At 40.5% G+C, this 23490-nt stretch overlaps 1 protein-coding gene across 3 annotated transcripts in view; it reads right to left on the bottom strand.

Annotated features, from left to right (window-relative positions):
• cadpsa (Ca2+-dependent activator protein for secretion a) overlaps positions 1–23490 on the bottom strand; it is a 205561-nt gene that overhangs the window by 36581 nt on the left and 145490 nt on the right. For 2 of the 3 annotated variants that reach the window (XM_056394789.1, XM_056394798.1), the window contains 7 exons: positions 20779–20935; positions 16150–16291; positions 10378–10533; positions 8595–8742; positions 6065–6139; positions 5342–5425; positions 4892–4924 (listed from right to left, as the gene is read on the bottom strand). In XM_056394789.1, coding sequence (XP_056250764.1) covers positions 4892–4924; positions 5342–5425; positions 6065–6139; positions 8595–8742; positions 10378–10533; positions 16150–16291; positions 20779–20935 — 795 coding nt within the window. Of the gene's footprint in view, positions 1–4891; positions 4925–5341; positions 5426–6064; positions 6140–8594; positions 8743–10377; positions 10534–14271; positions 14392–16149; positions 16292–20778; positions 20936–23490 lie in introns of all 3 variants that reach the window. The other variant, XM_056394806.1, reaches the window with a different exon arrangement.

Raw genomic sequence — 23490 nt, 5'->3', positions numbered from 1 at the left:
TTTTGGTGTAGTGAGTGATTTTGAAATGGTATTTATAGATTGTTAAGATGGTGATAATTCAATATGGCTGTTCTTTATGATGAGTCCTCACTGGATTTGAAATATTTATGGATTTGAGCTTCTGTTGATCAGAATCATCTGGTTTGTGCCACAAACAGCTGCTCTATTTTTTCTACATTTACGTGGGTCTGCTGTGGTAAAACTACAATCATGAAATGTTTTAAATGTTGCTGCCGCAAAGAATTGTGCGACAGCATTTTCTCCTTTCCTTTCATAAAGGAAGGTCCAATGTTTCCTATGCTAAAGGAGACAAGATAGGAAGCATTAAAGTTCCTTTCCTTATCATTTAGAGAAGTGGACTTATGACTTCTGCTTAGATACTTCAGGTCATTTTACCCAGTTTGGAACCTTCCTAAGAAAAAAACACTTTTTTTTATCACAGCCCTGATCTCACAACGGTAGAAACTGAGTAAAGTACAGTTCGACATGCACACAATAGTCACACGTCAAAGATCCCAGGATTATCCTCAATGTGCAAACCTTCAACAAAGGCTGCTGTACTCTCTGCTTGACAAGCTCCAGCCTTCGTCAAAGGGACACAGACATGCCCAGGGAAATGACAGAAACTATAGATACAACAGCTGGAAGTCAAGCTAGCTTCAGAGACAAGACCCTGCTGCCACCACAAGAGGGCAGTATATTGTATGATGGAAGCAAACAGGCATGAGGTCCTTTATGGGACACAATGCTGCTCTGAGATCAGATGTAAGGAGAGATATAACTTCAATTCAGTATCATGTCTATTTTTAGCTTTAACTGGGCAACAACTGCTCGCCTTGCTTGTCACTGTGTTAAGATGTTGTTAAGATGCCATTAAAGTGGGTTGCCACACTGGAAAGTTGTGTATAATCTTTTGTATTCAAAGATTATATTGAGTGAAAACACACAAAAATTATCTGCCCATATCTGTAACAGTAATTAATGTTTTTATATAAAGTTTTTATAAAAATCCAAATTAAACCAATCCAGTTTAAACTATAATTAAATGGCTTGTTCTAGCTTTTCAAGATAAGATAATTTTAGCTATGCTAGCAACATGGCTCTATGTCAATATTGGTCTTTAGTTCCTTCCACCTGTTTTGCTCCAGACTAAAGTATCTCATCAATTACTGGATGGATTTCCATGAAATTTGGTGCAGACATTAGCCGCATTTCCACCGCAGGAACTTTCCCCAGGAACCAGGAACCTTTTAAGGAACTATGTGCGTTTCCACCGCATGAACCTGGGTCTAAATTTAGTTCTGGGGTAATTGATAAACCCCGCAAAAAATCCCTTGTTGGGGGGTAAGTACTTTCCAAAGGTTCAGGAACTTTGGGGGGTGTGGTCTGCAGTGCTGAAGATTTCTGACTGGTCGATTACTCGCTGCATTTTATTTCACCCGCCATGTTTAAAAGTCTGCAGCAAACACATTTTCCACACCGTGAAACAGGTTCAGGAGAAGGTAAAAAAACTGAAACAGGACTTCAAAAAAATAAAGGACCACAAGAATCGGAGTGGTGAGGGTTGCCACCCGTCATGTATAATATAGGATCGTCCCGTATTTGAAAACAAAATGCTAAATGCTGGTTATTGAATATACACAGGACGCTATTTGTCCGATATTCACATTCATGTTATGTCCTCAAAGTGCTGTGAATAATGTAATGTCAAGTATTAATTTTGCATAATCTTCCCAGGACTTTAGGTCGCGGTGGAAACGCAGACAGCAATGGGCCACAGGAACCTTTCAGTTCCTGAAGAAAAGTACCTGGAACTTAAAGTTCCAAGTTCCAGGTACTTTTTGGTCGAAACGCAGCTATTGATGGTCCCCAAAGGACCACCTCTTGGTACGATAACATGCTAAAGTAAAACTGTGAAATTGGTCAACATTACACCTGTCTAACATCAGCATGTTAGCATTGTCATTGTCAGGATGTTAGCATGCTGATGTTAGCATTTAGCTGAAAGCACTGCTGTTTCATTTGGATGTTTTTTTTTGGTAGCTATTAATCTAATTACGCTACTGCTTGTTCCCCATGAAGGATATTTACCAGTCTGAAACTGGTAATCAAAGAATTTCCAACGTTAACGTGGCATAAGTACAGCGATACACAAGGTGAGAAATGTATTAAACATAATTTCAGTGGAAGCCAATTATATTGACATTCAAAGCAAGATGGTTTTCTAAAATGTTCAGTTTTTATTTGAGGAAAAGGAGAGGTTGCATCTTCATTTACAAGGATGCAGACTGGAGGCTTCAGGGCAGTTCTGTTCTCCAGTCAGCTATCGACAGTCACTTGAGCTTGGCTGGGAACCAACCCTCACAGTCTGGGCATGTGCAAAGTGAACTGGGTTTAATGGGGAGAACAGATTGTTAGGAGGCCTCCCACTCTGACATCTAAAATATTCACTGAGGACAATGCGTTTGTAAACGGCACCTGAGCTGTCTTTCTCCAATCAACATATCTTACCATTTTCAAGACAGCACGCTCTTTTAACCTCCATTTCCTGACAAGGATCCCGAAAGTTATGCAAAGTGCAACTCATCGCTAACTGCTACTAAACTTAGTTAACACATCTGCAGTGGTGCTTACAATGTGTAAATGAGTGTCTTTTTCACCAGTGAAACTCTAATTTTGGACATTAAGGACATAATTAGCGTGCTGGGCTGGAAACTGCGACCCCTGCCAGTGTACACAGTGCCTCGTCACATTCACTGACAAGGCATTAATTTGAAATTTGGCATCTTGATACTGCCAAAGTGTTGGCAGCTAATACAGATCTCATGCACGCACACGCACACGCACACACACACGTACCACCCCCACCACCACCCTCACAGTAGAATGGGCATGTGTTGTCCAACATGGACTCACAATGTATACTGCAGAGAGAGCGAGGCACGAGGCACGGCTGTCTGTGTGTGTCTGGCCACATGCGTATAAATGGACACTTGGGGGAAGGAAACACAGGGACATTCGATGTAGAAGGACGACAACCAGTACCATCTGGATTATGAGTCTACATGTGAATGCATGGTCAAATATTTGTACATGCGTAAGAAACACACACAAACACACACACACACACATATCACTAGCACTAGCTTTACATGAATGATTAAGAGGTTTAACCACTGAGTGAATTTAAGTTATTTTTATTTATTTTAACAACATAGTGAGGAAACACTTAAAAAGAAGGCAGACGAGATCTTTAAACTTCACTGCCAACACAAAATACCCAATGTATGTAAAGCGTATGTGCAACACTGATGCCCTATTTATTTATTTACTTGCAAACAAACACAAAGATGTTCACATTTAATGTTCCTCCTCAAAATATATATAAAGCCAGTTTTTTAAAGCCTATGTTGTTTATATCCATATTTATATTTTCTCACTGTTTACTTCTCTACTCTTTACTGGTGCATTGTTGTGTTTCTCTGCAAGTTTTTGGTACAAAACAGGCCATATACAGTATATATTTGTCAGTATTAGCTTGCCCCAGATATATCCGGATTGGCATATTCGGTATGTTCATGAAGTAACTGAAGAAAGTGCACAACAGAAAATAAAAAAGTTCAGGCTTTTCAACAACAACTTCCTCCAACCTGAATACAGGTTGTTTTTTTCAATCCTCTGATACGACCCATTGGAGTGTCTCCTTACATAATGCCCCTACAACAGTGGATGTACAGGACCTTTGTCACCATGGTTACAATAATTAACATGCAGCTAAGCTTATGGAACTTTCATACTTTGGGTTAGGTTTAAGAGAAGTTTGTGGTTTTGGTTAAAATAATTACTTTCTTTAGATTACACAATATCCATTGTCATGGTTACAATAATAACAATATGGTTAGGATTGTGGAACAATATAAACTACTTTTTTCATACGGGAATCAAACACGGCTCTCCTGTGTCATATTCATCCATCCAACCACAACCTCCTCCTGATGTGGACTTTGTCTCTCTTTATACTACGTCACCTGTCATCATTACCATGACAACATCATGTCGCCTAACAACAAAATGTAGCTATGGGTCATAATAACGACCTACTTGTTTGTTTTTTGTTTTGTTTTTTTCTACAGGAGGACAGTCTCTCTCTATTTAAAAAGTTTCTCCAATTTCTTTAACTCTAAAATACTGATATTGGTATTAACCTTAAGAACCCAATATGACCAGGCTACTGTCCTGCCAAGATAAAGTAGTTCCCATTAATCACTGACATAGTGTGAAATCGACCCACCCCCCAAAACAGGGACCTGCTTGAAAACATTACCAGAGCTCAAAAACATTACAGGGTACCTTTAGCATGCGACCTGAATCATTAAAGGATGGGATTCATTAATTAAAGCCCTTTTCTTAAGAGTTAGGTCATATGTGGGAATCTTTGGGAGTCTCACTATTACATTTCAGTTTGTTTTGTCACAACATGATTCATAATGACTCTTGTTTTAAAATCAGTTTAATGAAGAGAGACGAGCCAAGGTTTCCAGTCTCTGTAGGGCAAAACATTCACTTTTATTTCATCTATTTTCCATTCTCACTTCTGCCAACTAAACAAGGGTTAAGGTTTTTTTATGGTTCTGTTTAGACAACTCAACAGTAACTTCATTATTCAAGCAAAAGCTGGCATCATACTTGAACCTAGACCAAGTGTTTCAGTAAAAGATTCACCAGGACAAGAACACATATTTGTCAAAGCAAATTTTTCATAGATGAATGTATTTTGTGGTTGATTAATGAGATGATTAAGGCATTTAAACTTTAACAAGGGTAAAGGTTGTTCACCCCATAGTGATCATACATAGTCTGAGAGTCAGAAAAATAAATAAGTCTCACTTACAGGTACGTCCACATACTTTGAAGCAGCTTTCACCTTGACATAAAGGAGAAAGAAGTGGGTGAAAAAACAGTCAGGACTCCAGCTGTGGCACCACTTTACAGAACAAAGGCTGCTGCGGTTACACTGTACAGCCTGGAGTTTAGAGGCAACAATGACTCGTGGTGATTTCAGCTGCAAAAGTGCACTCACAAATTCAATAACCTGGCTTTTGTAATACTGTGGGATCCCAGCTGAGTTGTTAAGCTATTTGGTGCTGAGAAAGGCTTAAAAAAGGTCAAACTGTATTAGCATGAAAGATTAACAGAAAAAAACCCTGAAATAAACCCAAAGAAAATACATCATTAAATTAAATTTAAACGCTTTGCTGCTGTTGTTGGTGAGGAATCTGCTTGAAGGTGTTTTAGGAAGTAAATGAAGGTGGTGTTGAAACTACATACATGTGCTACTTACTGTGAAAGATAGGAAAGAGGAGAAGAGTGTTCCCTCATCATATCTGGAGAGCTTGGCTAACACACTCTCAAGAATGACCACGAACTGAGGAAGAGGATAAAAAAGGAGTCATTTATACAAGCCTGTCAGCAGTTTGTGAGTCTTTATTCTGCTATAGTGTCATTGAAACTATCGCAATTTGTCACGTTGTCCACGTCATTTTCAGGCTTTCAGAGCAAATGGATGATGACTGGCTCCTGTACACCTTGAGAAGATTCTCCAGTATCTTTCTCTTAGACATTAGTGAGTGACATCTGCTCTGTGCAGATTGAGTCATAAATCTGGAAAAAGGTTCTTAGAGGTTCCCAGTAAGGAAGAAGTAACCATTTAACCAACAGCAATATGTTATCAACTTCTCTTATTAGTGTAATGGATTAAAGAGTAAAATATTTTTGACTTTAATTGTAGTTTAGTAACAGTCTGACCAAATAAACAACTTAACTTCAGTGTCTGCTGGACACATTTCAAGTTTCTATGGTCATTTGGAGTCTCACTGAGAGTCTTGACAGTGGCTCTGCATCCTGTTGGAGGAGTTTCTATGAGTCTCTATGGTCGTTTGACTCGTTTCTAGTGGCTTTGTAGTTGTTTAGTGTCTCTTTGCATCATTTTGCATCTACTTGTAGTCCTGTTGAGTCTCTTTTAGTCTTTTTGTAGTCCTTTTGCGTCGACTTGATGATTTCGTACCTTAGCTACGAGCAGCGTTATCATCTCCTTCACCGTCTCCTCAATTAGATTGTCAATTTGGGAATGGTACTGTCTCTACAGAGGAAGAAAAGCAAATATGTTAGTCTTCTCATCCACATGTAGGAACCATTATATATTAACCATTACATATTAATACATATGACTGTCGATATTAACATATCATCATTTTTTAACACCACTGCTGAGGATAATGTAAACATCTACCAGTCTATTACACTGTGTGAGCAGGACAGATTTAGAGGGAAACCTGAATCATGTACAGCACTAAACAAACAGAGGACATTGTTTATTAGGCAGCCATAAGTATTGTAATTCGTTTGACAGCAGCATACTGTCATGGTTTGTCCTAGAGGACAATTTATGTTTGGACTCTTTAATTCCTGTCTTTGTCCTGTTTCCCTCCCCCACTCTAATATGTTTCACCTGTGTTCGATCACCTTTGTCTCCCTTCTGTATTTAAGTCTCTGTCTTTCCCTCTGTCTTCGTCAGTTTGTGTGTTTTATTCCTGCTGAGTTTGCCCAGTGTCTCATGCTCCTGGTCGCTCCTCGTGCTTTGAGATTTGTTTCCTTACCTGTGCTTCAGTTCACATCATCTAACTGTAAGTCTGTTTTGCTATTAAATACCTGCTGTGAATCAACCTGCTCTTGTGTTTTCTGCATTTGGTCTATAAATTCTAAACTCATGACACGTACAGGTTATTACAAATGATAAGTAGTGTGCAACTTTTTCAACTAGCGTTTGATGACTATGTGATTCCTACTTGTATAATATAATAATAATGATAATAATAGTAATAGCTTAAGGCACTGGTTAATTTGCCCCACACATGGTAATGGCTTGTACTAGCAACATAATGTCTTTACATCTTAGTGCTACACAAAAAGAAGATGAATCAAGGAAAACCGAGGTGAATAAGCGAAAGCCACGGATCTGGAGAGACTCACCCAGGATTTTATTTCCTCCCTCCTTGACTACTGTAACTCCCTGTATACGTGTCTCTGTCAGAAATGAATGCACCTCCTGCAGTTAGTTCAAATGTTCCTAATTCAGTCCCAGCATCTCTACACTGGCTGCATGTTTATTTTAGGATTGATTTTAAAACATTTTAATTCAATTTTTTTTTTTTAATTTTAATTACTTTTAAGGCCAGGTTTGGGCTGACCCCTCCCTGTATGTCTGAGCTTTTCACCACCTGTGATTCAGGACTTACTGCTGGTCATTCCAAGGTCTAGGTTGAAAACATAAAGAGACTAAACTTTGGAAGTACCTGCCAGAGGAGATCAGACTCTCAGATTCAGTTCCCTGTTTTATCTTCGTCACATCTTTTTATAAGAAAGCTTATATTCTTTATTCAGATCCACATTAATTCTGCTACAGCAGTATGATGTCTTTCTAATTTAATTTACATTTAATAATAACAATTACAGTAAACTTTATTTGTATAGCACCTTACAAACAAGAGGTGCAGCACCAAGTGCATCAAATGAAAAGACATGAAATGAACATAAGAACATGTTAAAAACATCAATGTATCATGAGATGGAGCAATAATAAAATAATAACATGTAACATAATAAAGTTATTATTACACCGGTTTATTTGGTACATTATATAAATATTAATGAATCAAAAATTCAAGAATGAATCTTTTATTCCCTGTTTTTCTTTAAAAAAAAAATTTTTTTTACATGAATATTTCTAAGTTTATTTATTTATTGAATTTAAAATATTGATTTTATTTATTCCTCCTTGGTTTTTGAATTGTTTATTTTTCAGTTGCATGTAAATAACGCAGTGCTTTATAAACCTTGTGAAGAGCCCGAGGTTCTCCAGCGGATCAGAACCCAGTGAAGGACTTTGGCAGAATTAGTCCTGTTGGAGTGCTGCAGTCATGGAAACTCAGACGCAGCATTGCTGTGAGGAATCCTTTTGTTTAGTCGTGTAGCACCAACAGAACAGCGAAGGACTTAGCAATAATTAATTCATCGTCAGTAATTGGTATCAGTCTCGAGACTCTGTGAAATGAAATCTCTCACTTCTACCCCATGTATATTCAATGCTATCTACACATATGCTAATGAAATCCAAACAATTCAAGTGGAGGAAGACAGACAGGGAAAACTGATGACTAATTATACATTTGGGAACTGGAGGGTGAGATTTCAATTGAATTTGTAGCCACACTTACCCAGTCTCTAATAAACTTTCACAAGACAGAGAGGAGAAAAAAAGCAGCAGAAAAGGGGAAAGATAGAGGTGACATGGCACATGTAAAATTATGTGAATACTGCAACAGAAGTCAGAGACAAAGAAAGAAAAACATATTCAAGTAAAAGAGAAATAATAACATGCTCACACTTAGTCTGCTAATGCCACTCAAAACAGAAACATTCACCACCAAAACAGAGTGACCTTTAAATGATACGAGTGTGATGTGCAGGAGGAATCAATGGCAGCTGAAACTGTAAAGTAAGATTAAATGAAGAAAAACGGGGTTTCCTCCTCCTACCTCCTGCCCCAGGTCCATGGCACACAGCTTGGCTGACTGGGCTTTGGCGTCCACCATGACGTTGAACATGGTGCAGATGGACTGCGGCACACGGAAGTCTATGGACCGGCTGCTCCTCTGAAGCTTGACCTCGAACGCAGCACGCGTCCTTTAGAGAAGCAAGGAAATGTAGGGCTGTATCAAGGATTTTAGAAATAGTGAGTCCTAGTCCCCCAACATCCCCTAAAAAAAGAATACAAAATATACTATATATACCACTGTCTAAATTCCTCCACACTGACAGAAACTGTAGTGAAGAAACACTCAATCCCTTACAGTCCAACATAAGAATATGTAGTCTATTAAATTCCTGTTTGTTTTCTTTTTGTAACTTCTTTACTTCTTTCCAACACCATCAACAGCCCTGCAAACTTGGGAGGGATCATGTTATAAGACACTGATAGGCCATCTTCCCCAGGATCTGAGTGTTGCCCACCAAAACTCTCACCCCCCACCACAATCAACCAACCAGGTTGAGCAAACCCCCTCCTGAAAAAGTAAGGGGAAAAATTGCTAAATCTAGTCCCTGCCCCCGCTGTGGGCCCCCCAAACCCCGCACACACACACACACACACACACACACACACGCACACACACACACACACACACACACACACACACACACACACATTTTTTAATTTATATTACTTTATTTTATTATTATTTTATTTTTGTCTGCTAGATACCCTATGCAATTATTATCATTACTAATTTTACTTTTCTCTCTTCTTATTTCTTTTTTTGTTGTTTGTTTGTTTTTCTCTCATGTGTTTGTTGTATCTTGTCTGGTCCAATCTATCTCACTGTAGTTACACTTGCCTTCATTTGTTTTGTAATCACTTAATAAAGGAAAAAATAATAATAATAACCTAACACTGACTATCCATAGGAGGAGGGAAATGAACAGCAGTCTTTCATGTCAGTCACATGATCTGTTGACAAATCCATCCACCCTGACCCCCTCTCTACAGGGTTTCAAGGCTCCAACAACATGATATACAGATCAACATGGTTCATTTTAAAGAATTTCAAAAACAGTGAGGCTGCATTCAGAAAAAAAGACAAACCTCTTATTCATTATGAATGAAGCTAGTCCATCAACCAGCAGGGCTGCCAATGCACAGAGCAAAAAACTGCCACATACCAACCACTATACCAAAACCACAGTTCCTCTAATGACCACTAGAGTCTGGCTCCAACAGTGAGTCAGTCCCCATAGACTCCCATGTTAAAATGTCCAACTTTACAGCAGAAATAAACATGTTTACAGCCTGGTACAAAAACAGTTTTGGTCTCTAGAGTTAATTTCCTCCTTCACGACACCTCTTCATATAATTGAGGGCGTGGCCTCTTTGAGTGACAGGTGGGTGAGCGTGTCCTTGTCACAAACTGGCATGCACAGAAGTCTCAGCTCCACACATTCCCCACCTCTTTGTCCATTGTTGCATTAGCTGGGAGTTAGGGGCGGAGTCAGACACTGCCAAGATGGCGACAATGAAGCAGCTCACTCTGAGCTTCAGAACCGCTCTTCAGAAACCTGTGGATGACGTCACGGAGCCCACGTCCATCTTTATTTACAATCCATGGTAAGTCCTATTTTACTACTATTTTACTTACTTCTGCTTGTTGACAAATAGCTGATGTCTTGAAAACCCAGTTTACAAAAATTCATGTCACTAATAGAATATATACAAATTTCTCACTGCTATTAGATCCATAAATGTACATTTTAACACTGTCTTACCGTTTTACACAGGACTCGATCATATCACTGGACATCAGCTTCAGTCGGGTCTCCAGGTGTTTGCCAAACTCCTCCTCAGGCCAGTGGAGGTCTCTGATGAAGGTCTGCAGAGCATCCAGCTTCCAGAACAGGTCCTCTGATGTCCCTGAACCATTACTGCAGGACAGCAGGTCAAAGCTCAGCAGGATGAAGATAACAACTTTGAAAATGGCAAAACAGTGGTGTAGATCAAATGTTTGAGGGGCTACTTTAGGTTCATGTACAAGTGGACCTTCATGGACGTTTGCACAGAGTGAACCATGTACAGTGTCTGGACTGTCTGCACTGAGGGGAAGCACGATCCAGGCTAATAACGCTCTACACACGACACTGAGTGAGTAAAGGTGAAAATGTATGCATATCCCATCTTGTCATTTACATCCTGTCACTAAGCAATATCACTGGGTTAGAATGTGAAAGTGTGAATGCAGGATACACATCTTTGTGCTGTATGTGTGTCTCAGAAAATATAAAGACTGCATTCATTGTGCAGTGTGTTTCATTTACAGTTAATAAAAACAGGAACAAGAGGAGAAGAAGATAAATGTCTCGCCTTTTTCTTTACTGGATAGATTCATTTTTTGAAGTATTTTCAAAGGCATCAGTAAAGGACACTGTGAAACAGTCTTATGGTCTCACTTCCCACAACTCTTCACAGCATTAAAACAACTGATTTGTTCCAGCTGGTATGGAAACCCTCAGTTAATTACCTGGGGTTACCTGTTTGGGGACCAGGAACAATAGCACTGCAGCTGCTGGTGTCTTATCATCACTACTAACATTATTCAGACCATTACGTCCTTCAGCGGCTCGAAATTCAACCCAGTCCCAGCGGACTGTTTCTATGGCTCCACCAACCAGCTTGCAGTTTACCTCCATGTCTGTCCAGACTCATATAATACTTGTAGTGAACACTTTGAAGGAATGTAATTTACAGAACATTATGATTCCACAGTGAAGTTGACCTATCACCTTTAGGGGCGAAAAATGTTATCACTTCACCTCATCACGTTATCACTTCATCATTTTCATCACCCAACCCTGTCGCAATTAGTGTGTGAAGTCTTAAGTTCTGGCCAAAAAAAGTGTTTTGTGAGGTCACAGTGACTTTGACCTTTGACCACCAAAATCAAATCAGTTCATCGTTGAGTCCCAGAGAATGTTTGTGCCAAATTTGAAGAAATTCCCTCAAAGCGTTCCAAAGATATCATGTTCATGAGGACGGGGTCGACGGACAGATTGACAACAACATAAAATATTCACACATGTGGGGCCCCTCCCCAACCATCCACCCCGGGAAAGGAGAGAGAAACCAGGACCAGGGTGCTACAACATCAGGTTGACTGGGGGAAAGGCTTTGGAATAGACAGATATGAAAGGATGCAAATTCCAGAAGCTACCTCTGAGGTCACGTCTCTAGTTCTCAACATGTACAAATGTGGATGATTTAGATCATTTCTAGTAACCAGACACAAAACACACAGGCGTTTACTGATGAATATAAGTCAATTCACCAGCATCAACCACAGCAACAGTGATGGTTGTTAACTAAACAGCTGCTTAGTCTGAAACGTGCAGATTTATTTTTTTATTGTTTTTGTTGTTGTTTGCATGAATGTGGACGTCCATGTCTTCTCAGCACAGATGAAGGAAGAAGGACATAATGTTAGCTACAGTGAGGCTGGTGGCCGACGGCTCTTTCTGAGATTACAGTACACTTCAGACCATGAGATTTGGGTTGTTAAAACGTAGGGATCTATTATAACGAGCCAAAGTGCATGGTGCAGGTACACTCAGGGTGTGTACATGTCACTTTTGCTTTTTTAACAACAGATAAAACAGTTGCATTGTTCAGAAGGGTTGTACTTAATCTCTTAATTATTCATGGGAGTGTTTTGGGCGTAACATCCAATAAACCAATCACAGTGCCATTTAAAACCTTTAAAATCCAGGCACCTGCACCTTGGCAGATTGCTATTATAACGTTACAGTGTTTCACACAGAGTTAGATTCTGTTTGCAGTCAGTTGATCACATATTGTGACTGACCAGTAAGCCCAGTCCTGACCAGTGGGTCCAGTCCTGACCAGTAAGCCCAGTCCTGACCAGTGGGTCCAGTCCTGACCAGTAAGCCCAGTCCTGACCAGTGGGTCCAGTCCTGACCAGTAAGCCCAGTCCTGACCAGTGAGACCAGTCCTGACCAGTGAGACCAGTCCTGACCAGTGAGACCTGTCCTGACCAGTGAGACCTGTCCTGACCAGTGAGACCAGTCCTGAGTCTGAGTGAATCAATGTGCTGCTCACAGCTCTACAGTGAAGTAACGGCACAAATCACAATGTCAGACAGATTTATATTTACATGATGAGAAGTGTGAATAAATCTTTAGCTCCTTATGAAACTGTGGACAAACTGAGGAGATGAATGTGGAACACTGTGGAGGATTTACCAGGTAGAAAGAAAGAAGTTTCTCTGCAGAGCCTCGGCAGGAGACATCCATGACACATGACAACGTTATACAACACACAGCATGTCACAAAGAAGCTCCGACCCTCTGAGGCTGTATTGTAACGATCACCTGACTTATCCAAACATCTAAGAGCATCTTCAGCTCACTCTGCTTGTGTGTAACAGACAGAGTGTGTGAGCTCCGTGTGTCTGTGTATTTTGGCACATATTACTCTTGATAATGCTCCTTAAAATAACAGTGAAATACTGGGACACTGACTAAAGAACAGGTTTTTGCTGGTCAATCGCGCAATCTCTTTCCAGTGTCTCAAGATAGCAATGCGCCAAGAATGCTCCTGACCACTCCTCATTTTAAGACCAACATAAGACCATGGGTGCACAGATAGGCACAAGTTTATTTGCTATCCACAGCTGCATCAGTCTGAAACTAGCAAAGACACTTGCATTGATCTTTGCACCAGGTGTTAGATAGGGCCCAGAGCCTTTATGTTGGTGTGTTGCCAGTCTGTGTGTCCTTAGTGTTAAGACCATGTATGATTTTCTTATTGTAGTTGCTCTTTGGTTTGTATTTCCTGCCTCATTATGCTTTTGCATCTTTTCAGTTCATATAAAAAACACACATGTGGGAGTGAAAATATTGGGATTCACAGCCTCCTCCATCCACACACACACATGCCGTGACACTGGTGTGAGCATGGCTTTCAGCCTGCATACAACCCCAACAACAGACCACTGGTCTGGGCTTTTCTCCTGTTCTCTGACAGCACAAATGAATCATGTCTGCCATAGCTGTTGGTGTCTTCTCTTTGGGAAGTGAATTAGTCACTAAATATACAGTGAAGCTTAAAATGCAGCTCTCATCATCTTTGTTTTTTTTTTTACGTTGAAAACTTCAGGGCTGGTATTTTTGATCCCAGCAGAGGGAATAGGGATGGATGTGCTGCAGTGACGGCGTCACACTCTGTGGGGTGCTGCGGCGTATGAAGCAGCTTTTACACCTTGGATCCCTGTTGATGGTGCAGACAACGTTTTGCTTAAGTTTTTGAAGTGCTATAGATGATGTGTCGAGTGTATATTAAGATATGCAGAGTGCTTTTAATGATAGCACTTGCTTCCAGTCAATTAAACAGCCTGATTTATGACACACTTTTCAATCTACTGATGTCTGCAACAGTTTCTTTACCCTTGTTATGTGTATAAATCAAAATACAACTAATTAGATTTTTAACTAATTTAACTGGTTTAAAGTACAAACATCCTATATATGTGCAGAAATAGCTCTAAATGTGCATTAGATTTCATTTTAATGGATGTATAAATATTTGGGGTCATATGACTTCATGCCAAGGACATGTGTGCCTGTCTCAGGTTGCACACTGCAGATACACACTCTGAGTCATGATTAGCTGCCATCCAGTTGGGTGGAGAAAAGCTGGGCATTTGTGGCGCTGTTAGATTTGGTACTTTGGGCATTTGGATGTTGACATTGGGCAGAGAGCTTGTTACACTTCTGTGGAGAGAGACAGAGTAACAGAAGACAGAATAACAGAAGACAGACATCAAATCAAATGAGAGAAAAGCAACAAACGATACAAAAGATTCATTAAAGGCACAGCTTAGTTAAAGATCCACTGACTTTGCTCTGCACCAAGCAGCACCCACAAATCCAAATCTTTCTCCAAGCTCACTGTGACTTTTAAACACAACTGGCCAACACACTGCAGAGATGGAGGAGCGGGAAAAAATTGAAGTCCAAGTGGCACAGAGCAGTATTTAAGGTTCAGTAGAATGAATTCAGTATCAAATCTTTATTCTTTCCAATCCTTCATTTTAACTGTTTAGGGTTAAAAAATTATTGCAACATTTTTTGAAATGTTGCAATAATTTTTTGTTGGCTGCTCAGACCCAAAGTGTAAGCCTAATTAGAAAGCTGGACTGACACACAGCTGGTGATTTTTTAAGGTACACTGCTTTCTGGGTGTTTCTACTGGTTTTAATCCCCTGGTGTGTTTGTTATGGAGAGGAGGACACCTCTGAGGATAATTCAGCTGCTGGTAAAAACCTGCTGAACGTCTGGTTCATAAGTTATCAGAGAAACAATCAGAACAAAGGTTAGCATCAAACTCAGCTCCAGCTCTTCCCTGAGTCTCAGTCCTCCGTACAGCGTCGTTCAAACACTGACTTTAAATGTTAAACTGTTTTATTCAGTGTTTTTAATGGTTAGAATCACCAGGTCTGTTTGATTTCCTGAACCACTGACACTGAAGGAATCCAAACCGGGAGGAGCTTACAGTAATGGTGGTGAAAACAACAACTCCCATGATCCCACGCTATTGCATGACGTCACCCGACGCTGTCTTTTGTTATTGTTTGGATTGAGAGACCCCTAGAGGCAGAAGTTACAGACTGTGAATTTAACAGTGAGCTGGGAGGAGATGTTTGGATTTAGGGACATGATTGGGTACAAAACAAAAAGTCTGTATCTTTGATAAATGAGAAAAATATGTTTAAAAAAATCATGATAATAAAATATAAAATATTAATAAAAAAAGAGATCTGAATATATGACACATAATATGTTAATACGGACGGCAGAAGCAGAGTGAAAATAAAATACAAATACAGAACATCCCACAGAGACTCAGACACGGTCAGTGACTTTCATCTGCTCCAGTCAGACTGAGAAAAGGTTGATTTATTATATCAGGATAATGAGACGTATCATCTCATTTTCTGATAAAACAAACCGAAAGCAACAAGGACAAAACAAAGACAGAATAGAAACAGAGTTATTACCTAAACACAAAAGAGACAAAAGAAAACAAGGTCAAAATGTGAACTTGTAACCTCAGTGTCACACACAGTGTGGGAAATGGTGGTATCGCCATTGGCTGAGAGTTCCTAATGACAATTCCTGACCTACCTTACAACTCCCGACGAGTCCATGTGGTTCTAAGACTTTGCAAGTACAAGTCCAACTTTTGCACACGTCACAGTTACTGTTTAACATCTGGAGGAAAGGCTTTCATTTTAATGTGTCTTGTGTCTAACGTGTCTAACTTCAACAATCAACAAAATATAGGATTTGTGCAGGAGTGCCCAAACCTTTGTGTACAGCTATAATAAAGTATTACTAAACATGTCCACCACAATTCAAGAGAATGTAAGCAGCTTTTGAATTCAAAGAGGGGTACAAGCCAAACTAACACTTCCCTCATGTCGGGGAAGAGGATAAGGGTAAAGGTAATGTAAATTATTGTGTCCTTACTTGACAGGTTCCCAGGATTCCCTCTCAAAGCCTCTGTGGATGGACTGAGCAATGGAGGACTCCATCAGGTCCACATATCGCACCACCAGGGGGGCGTACAGGTCCTGCAGGTGTTTGTGGAACTTCCCATTGCACAGGTTATCTGAGAAGAACGAAGAAGACATGGAGGTGACACAGCACACCTGAGCACATGGCAGCTGATGCTGAGGTACAGTAGATATCAGCACAGATATCTACTGTATATATAGGCAGCATGACAGTTCATAGTGTGCTTTAAACATTTACCAGGACAGGGCTTTTAATGCAGGACAGAAAAGTTCCGTTGTCGATGGTGATAATGAAGAGTGACAGAGGAGGTGGCTAACCCTGGCTCTTCATTAGCAGGTATGACACAGCATATCCAGTTTCCAATCTCTCTAAACAAAAGGTCACAGTCTCTGGGTATTTCTAAATCCAACTCGTCACACACTTTCCCCCCAGTCTCCGCCGGCTCCCAACTGGTAAAAAGGCAACAGTGACGAAGACCACAGGAGATAAAATGGAGGCCAGTGTGTGCTAATGTGATGCCTCACGGCTCCATGCAGTGTGTCTGTTTTTCCTCTCCCTCTCCCTCTTTGTTTTTCTCTCCCCCTCTGAGCATGTGTGTATTTGTGTTTGTGTGTGCTGGCATTGGAGTCAAGGTCGATGATACACAGTAGGTGCAATGTTTGTTGTGCTTCCTGATTGCCACTCTCCCAATTAGCCACTTGAGCGGCTGCTGTCCACTTCGATGTGTTGTGTCCAGGAGTGTGTTCTCGGGGCTCGCTGCGGCCCAGCTACCACTGCTTTAGACATCATTAACTCCTCGAATGGCAGCCCGACTTTGGCGCCTGTCTAGTGCCAAGGCTATTTACTGCTACATAAGTGCACCGCTGTGGGGCAACAGCGCAGATGACCTTCTGTGGAAAAGACGTCTCTGTGATGATACACTCTGCTAAAGTGTGCGCTTGTTACGTTGTGTGGGCGGTGGGGGGCTCTGCTGGGTCTTCAGTTGGTACTGATGATGGTTTTTTTGTGTTGTCTGCAACACTCTTGCATGATGACATGCTGCTGTGGGCTGCGGCTGTTTGATGAGCGTCATTAAGAAGAGGAAGGAAGCCACACTCATCTGATGGTTCTGCATTTACTGCAAACTAATTAAAGGGACACTCCACTGATTTTACACTGTGGGTGAGCCTGATGAAATAACCCTGATGATGTCATGGTGATGTCATCAGGGCAATCTTGGTTTGAAGATGGAGACTAACAGGAAGCCTGTATTACAAAATGGGATGGGTGAGTTACAAAGATGTGGGTATCTACCAGGAAGTGAGGGTCTACAAAATGATGCTACTGGTGGATTATGGGAAGTGTAGGATGCACTGTTTTTTTTAGCTTGACCCCCTACTCTTACTACAGACTAAGAATCAAGATGTCACAATCTCTGCTGCTTTGATTTGACTCCATACTCCCCAAATTTCTTTAAGTGTAATAAAAATGGCTGGTGTACCTCTGGAGGAGTTGCCAAGTATACTTTATTTTTTATATTTTTTCTGTATTATTAATTCAGTCTTATTTTCTAATTTATATCTTATTTTATGATTTCTGCTTCATACATTTGCACATTGCAAAAAAAAAAGCTCCATCTTAACAAGGCATGTTGACTCATTATCAGTCTCATTTTTTTTAAACATTAGCATGGAATTCATATCATAGATGGAGCTGGGAGGGCTCCCTATATGTTAGCACACATGACGTACTATACTTTGCATATGTTCTGTCCCTCCAGTTATATCTAATTTTGTATTGTCTTTTATAATTCCTAATTTAAAAAATAAATAATTGATCACAAAAACATGGAGTGCATACTGTAGCATACTGTTACATTCACATGCACACTCCTGGTGCCAGAAATATTTACAAGAGCACCAAATGTGAATTAGTCCACAGTCTTATCAAATGCACCGTTTCCTCCCATTTGAGTGACATGTGTTAAAAACTACAGTCATGAGACAGACTCAGACACTAAGTAACACGTTAGAATAACAGTCAGTAATAAGTCCTTTATAAGCCCTTAGTTAATGAGGAACTATAATTCCCAAATCATTACATGTAACAAATCTGTTGTAAGTAAGCAGTTAGTTGATTGAAAGATATTCAAAGATTAAACTGTAAGTCTATACATGCATCGGTTCATCAAATGATGACAAATGATGAACAAATAATTAGAAAATGATCACTATACTATATAATTTGTTGATGTATCATTAATTACTTGTAAGTTAGCCTGACACAAGCGCAAAAAACGATGACGATGATCAAGCTATTGTTAAATGAATACTAAATGATTTGTCTTTCAGTGAACAGACATTTATACATGATTAATACAGCACCTAATAATCATCTACAAATGTATGTTTTGGGACTGATCAGTTCATCATTAACTAGGGGCTTATAAATGACTTATGACTGATGTTATTGTAAAGTGTTACCCACTGGTGGAGCTGACCTTTGCATTGGATTTTTTGACAATAAGACAAACAGAATAACACATGTCTTATCTCTTCCAATCGATGTAGGTGTTATGGAAGAGGAATGATCAAATTCATGCTGACAAAGAAAAGTATTTTATTCTGTCTCCAGGACTGAATTACAGTTGTTTTTCACTGGAAGAAAAGAGGAGTCTAACCAATACTACAGATGTTTTTTGACACACTGCTGTGCCGTATCATCATAGATTACAGCTGAATGATTGTCAGTGGGGGTCTGTTTTTTATAGTCACTGTGTTATTGCCAGCATCGTACAATTTTCATCCCTCTGTTAACTGCTAGCTGATGTAGCTACGTCCATTGCTATGCACTTCTATTGCCGTTTTCACACAACAGACAATATGCAGCAAATGAGATGCTGGCAAATTTGACGACGCTAACAAGTGAGCATAACGACCTATTTGCAGTCATCTTCGTTCAGCTGAATGAGTGGACCACGCTCTGCCTTCTCCTTGACTCCCAACTGACAAAATGAAAAGGGGAAGCATTCCCCAGGGACAATTAGCACCCTGCAGATCAAGTCAGCATTGTGAAGAGTGGAGTGTATCCTTTACAGGACCACGGACAGCTCCACAGTGTTCCTGCAGGCGAGTATGTGCAGTTCATTAAAGAGATGACTGGCCTGCAGCAACCAGCATCAACGACTGACCATTATCTTCAGTCAGACATGGCTGGCCCTGTTCTCACACGCACACACACCCACACACACACACAGTCCCGTATGCAAACCGCCCCAGGCCAAAATCTCATGTTGACAAGGATGATTTCAGAGACATTTGAGGGATGTTTCAGGGAGAATGGAGCGTGCGGTCGACAGCAGCTGTAAACCTTCAGTAGAAACGGCCTTGATTTTGTTAGTTGATTATAAAAATAGAACTCAGTGATACAAATATTATAAACACTGATCAAAATGTACCTACACACACACATACACACACACACATATTTGTCTCACATGTTTCTATTTAAATCAGACCATGTCACAGATCACGTACTTGAGCTGTACGTTCAGAATGTGTAACCACAGTGATTGTGTGTATTGTGTGTGACCTACACTCCATACTTTGCCTGCGTGCACCCTGTGTACACGCAGCTGCTGCCAACACGCTGCTCACACTGCGCCTCCCGTGTGGATGTAAGGGGCAGTGACATCACAGAGTCGAAACTATTTCTAACCAATCACATGACAGTCTTTAAGGAATGTAGCAGTTTTCAAAACTGGCTGAGCAGATCACGTGATGATGTTTTGGTATCAAATGTTGAACAAGTCGTAAAAGCCCTTAAACCTAGGTCAGTGCAGCCTTGTTTGGTGGTGTAGTGGATGACATGGTGTTAAACAGGGATACCTGGAGTATAGTGCAAAGAAAAAAAACAGCATTAAACTCATCTCACAAAGAGAAACAACAAACCATAGTGTTGGTTATGCTTTCCCCAAGGTTGTAGCCTACTCAATACAAAAATAAATGAATAAATATACATCATGTTTTTAATGGAAAAAGACATGGTGCTGATACACGTGGTCATGAGCTTCCTGTCTGTTAACATTTATCCAGATTTATAATGACAGGATATGAATTCATTTTGGTACAATCTATGAATTATTTGTTATTTTTCAGGTTCTGATTCTGCTTCTGAGGTATTCTGAGCTGAAATGAATCTTTAAACTCTTTAAGAATAAAGAGCTTCATTTTCAGACGTATTACAGTATTACAGTCTTGGTGCCACTTGATCCTAACAATTGCAAATGTGTTCTAAACAGTGTGAACTGATGTATGTGCATGAGCTGACACGCTGAAACTGACGGAAAATAACAGACAGGACTGTAGTCAAGTTTTTCCACACACACACACATGCTTTTTTGTTATAAATGGTGAATGTTTGTCAAATGAATACGGGTTATTAGTCACCATGAGATAATTTATGTGACCTGGGCGAGTGGATAATATGTCATTTTGCCCCCAGTCAATCCTGCAGACCCTGGTGTGTGATCAGGCATGCTCACACACTTCAGGCCCCACACTCACTGCTGAAAGTGTTTTCTTTTAATAGCTCTGCACTCACAGTCCATCCTCAGGAAGTCGTTGAGCAGTTGGAAGAGGGGGAAACTGTCCCAGCTGTCAGGCGGCTGAACCTCGAGAGCTGCGTCCATGTCGGCCGAGTAAAGACACAGGAAGGTCTCGGCGTGCTCCACCATCAGGTCCGACCACCAGGCGAAGGCCTTCAGACAGAGAGAAGGACAGAGAGGAGAGAAGAGAGGAAACAGAGTGCAAGGAGCGGAAGGAAATCGAGAGGTTGAGAGTGAAAGAGAGGAGACAAATTAGATAAAGAGAGGGGACGTGTCAGAGCTCCCAAATGGGCACGTCTTTAAGAATTTCCAGTTCATGGTTTGAATCTCATTTACCATAAAAGAAGAAGACGTAACTTCACTGATCTACTGAAAGGTTCTTGACTGTCTCTCACTTTCCACCGTATGAAATCAAGTTGTTGTCTCAACGACTTCACTGCGTGATCTCTCGGGAAGGATTCTTCACGACTTGAAGCAGACGAAATGGCGCGTGGGCACGAAAAATCACACGCTTTTCTACTGGCCCACAGAGGAAACAGCAGCAGCTCCTTGACAGGCATGGCAGGGAGCTACTTAAACACTCACCCGCGGCTCCTTCAGCGAGTCAATCAGAAGAAAGGAGCTAGCAAGCAGCGCCGCGCTCCTGTCTCCCCATCAAACAGACGCAGTGAAGTGACTGTTAGGGACCAGGCTACGCTCATGCACATCAGAAACACTCGCTTTCCTCCATGCACCCCCACTATTGCCAGGCCTCTTAAGAGGGACCCCTGAGGATCCATGGTGTTTGCTCATTCACATCAAGCTTTCAACACTGTAATGTGAATGTACCCATGGGCTTGCGTGGTGGTGGTTGTGGCGGTGGAGAGGGTGGGGGTAGGGGTGGGGGGGTTCATGCACTTGCCATGGGAGCTCTTGGCATTGGATAGTTGGTGTTGGGTAGTTGGCAAGAAGGTTCATCCAGTCAGTGCCGCTCATGTAATCATCATTTTTGTGTTGATACTTGAACTTGTTTCCTAAGTTGCGTCACCATTTACTAACCCAAACAAATATGGCAGCCAGAAACAATAACTTGCTTATCACACCTTCATGAACACAGCGGGCCGTACCTCCACAGTAGACCGACCTGACCTCAGCACCCACCGCTACGTTACCTCACATTGTTAAATTATAATTGTTACGTAATAAAATAATGTATGTTAGTATAACTACAAAGTATAACTATTATATTATATAAATAATACATACTATTATCATTGTTAAAGTCCAGTAAACTTTCCTTTTCACCCTCTCACAAAGGACAGATACATAACATAGATACATACAACTACATCACATATAATCCACAAAAAATACACACACCATACACAACATATCTTTTCTTTTGTATGTCTATAACTATAAAAAAAAAAATACAACACAAAATATTGATGTCTATCCATTATTATATGTACTGTTTGTGTCACACAGAGTCAAAAGAACCTGGGGTTTAAATGCAAGGGGTCTCTCAATCAAAACAATAACAAAAGACAGCGTTGGGTGGCGTTATGCTTAAGCTCCTCCCGGTTTGGATTCCTTCAGTGTCAGTGGTTCAGGAAATCAAACAGACTGTGATCTAACACTGTTAAAAACACTGAATAAAGCAGTTTCACATTTTAAGTCAGTGTTTGACCGATATTGTACGGAGGACAGAGACTCAGGGAAGAGTTGGAGCTGAGATTGATGCTAACCTTTGTTTGGATTGCTTCTCTGATAACTTATGAAGCAGACGTTCAGCAGGTTTTTACCAGCAGCTGAATTATCCACAGAGGTGTCCTCCTCTCCATAACAAACACACCAGGAGATTAAAACCAATGGAAACACCCAGAAAACAGTTTCTGATTTAAAGAGTGAGCTCTGAAGTTACAGATTATAACTTTAACTGCTTGCTTGAGATCTCAAAGGTAAATTTGGATTTAATTCTAACCATTCAAACAATCAGTCCTACTTACTGTATAATTAAAAGCTACCACATGCTGCTCACATGACCTGGTGCCATCTTTGTTTAGGCTGCTCTTACTGTCCTGGTGTCATTTTGCTTAGAGATGCCCCATATGATACTTTTTCTCACGGAGCCAGGACAAACGAGACATGTCTTTAACAAGTTCTCTTCAAAAACCTGCCGTAGTTTTACTGATTGTATTGACTGACTGTTAGAGTTTTAAGTTAAAATTGGTGATTACTTGAGAGGCACAAAATAGGGCTGGTGAAGAGGATCAGCAATAACCAGAATTAGAGCCACACAAATCAACATTAATACAAGCTATTTGCATTGATTGATAATAATGTTGAGGTCTGAATGGAACTTACACAAATAGTTGCCAGAGCTGGAGTCTAACGCTGGTTAGTTTACCAATGTGCTCATGTCATTATTTTCAGCAGCATAATACAGTTCATTGACCTGAGGGGAAATGATAATGTGATCTCTGATCACAGGAAGCATGCCTCACATTTCCTCCATTGTGTGAGCTGAAGGATCCAATGGAGAGAAATGGGTTTGTTAAAGGGAAGGAAAGGTGACAGAACCCCTGCTCAAGCTTTCTCACTGCACTGTAGAATCAACGGCACATGGCTAAACACAGGAAAGGGATGATTTGGGGCAGACTCGAAGAAAACGGTACAGAGCTGGAGTTATACATTCAACACCAAAAGTCACAACTCTGCACTTTTGT

Source organism: Seriola aureovittata, chromosome 2, assembly GCF_021018895.1.
Source record: "Seriola aureovittata isolate HTS-2021-v1 ecotype China chromosome 2, ASM2101889v1, whole genome shotgun sequence".
NCBI classification, from domain to species: Eukaryota; Metazoa; Chordata; class Actinopteri; order Carangiformes; family Carangidae; genus Seriola; species Seriola aureovittata.
Note: the sequence above shows the minus strand (reverse complement) of the source record. Positions and strands in the feature narration are given on the sequence as shown.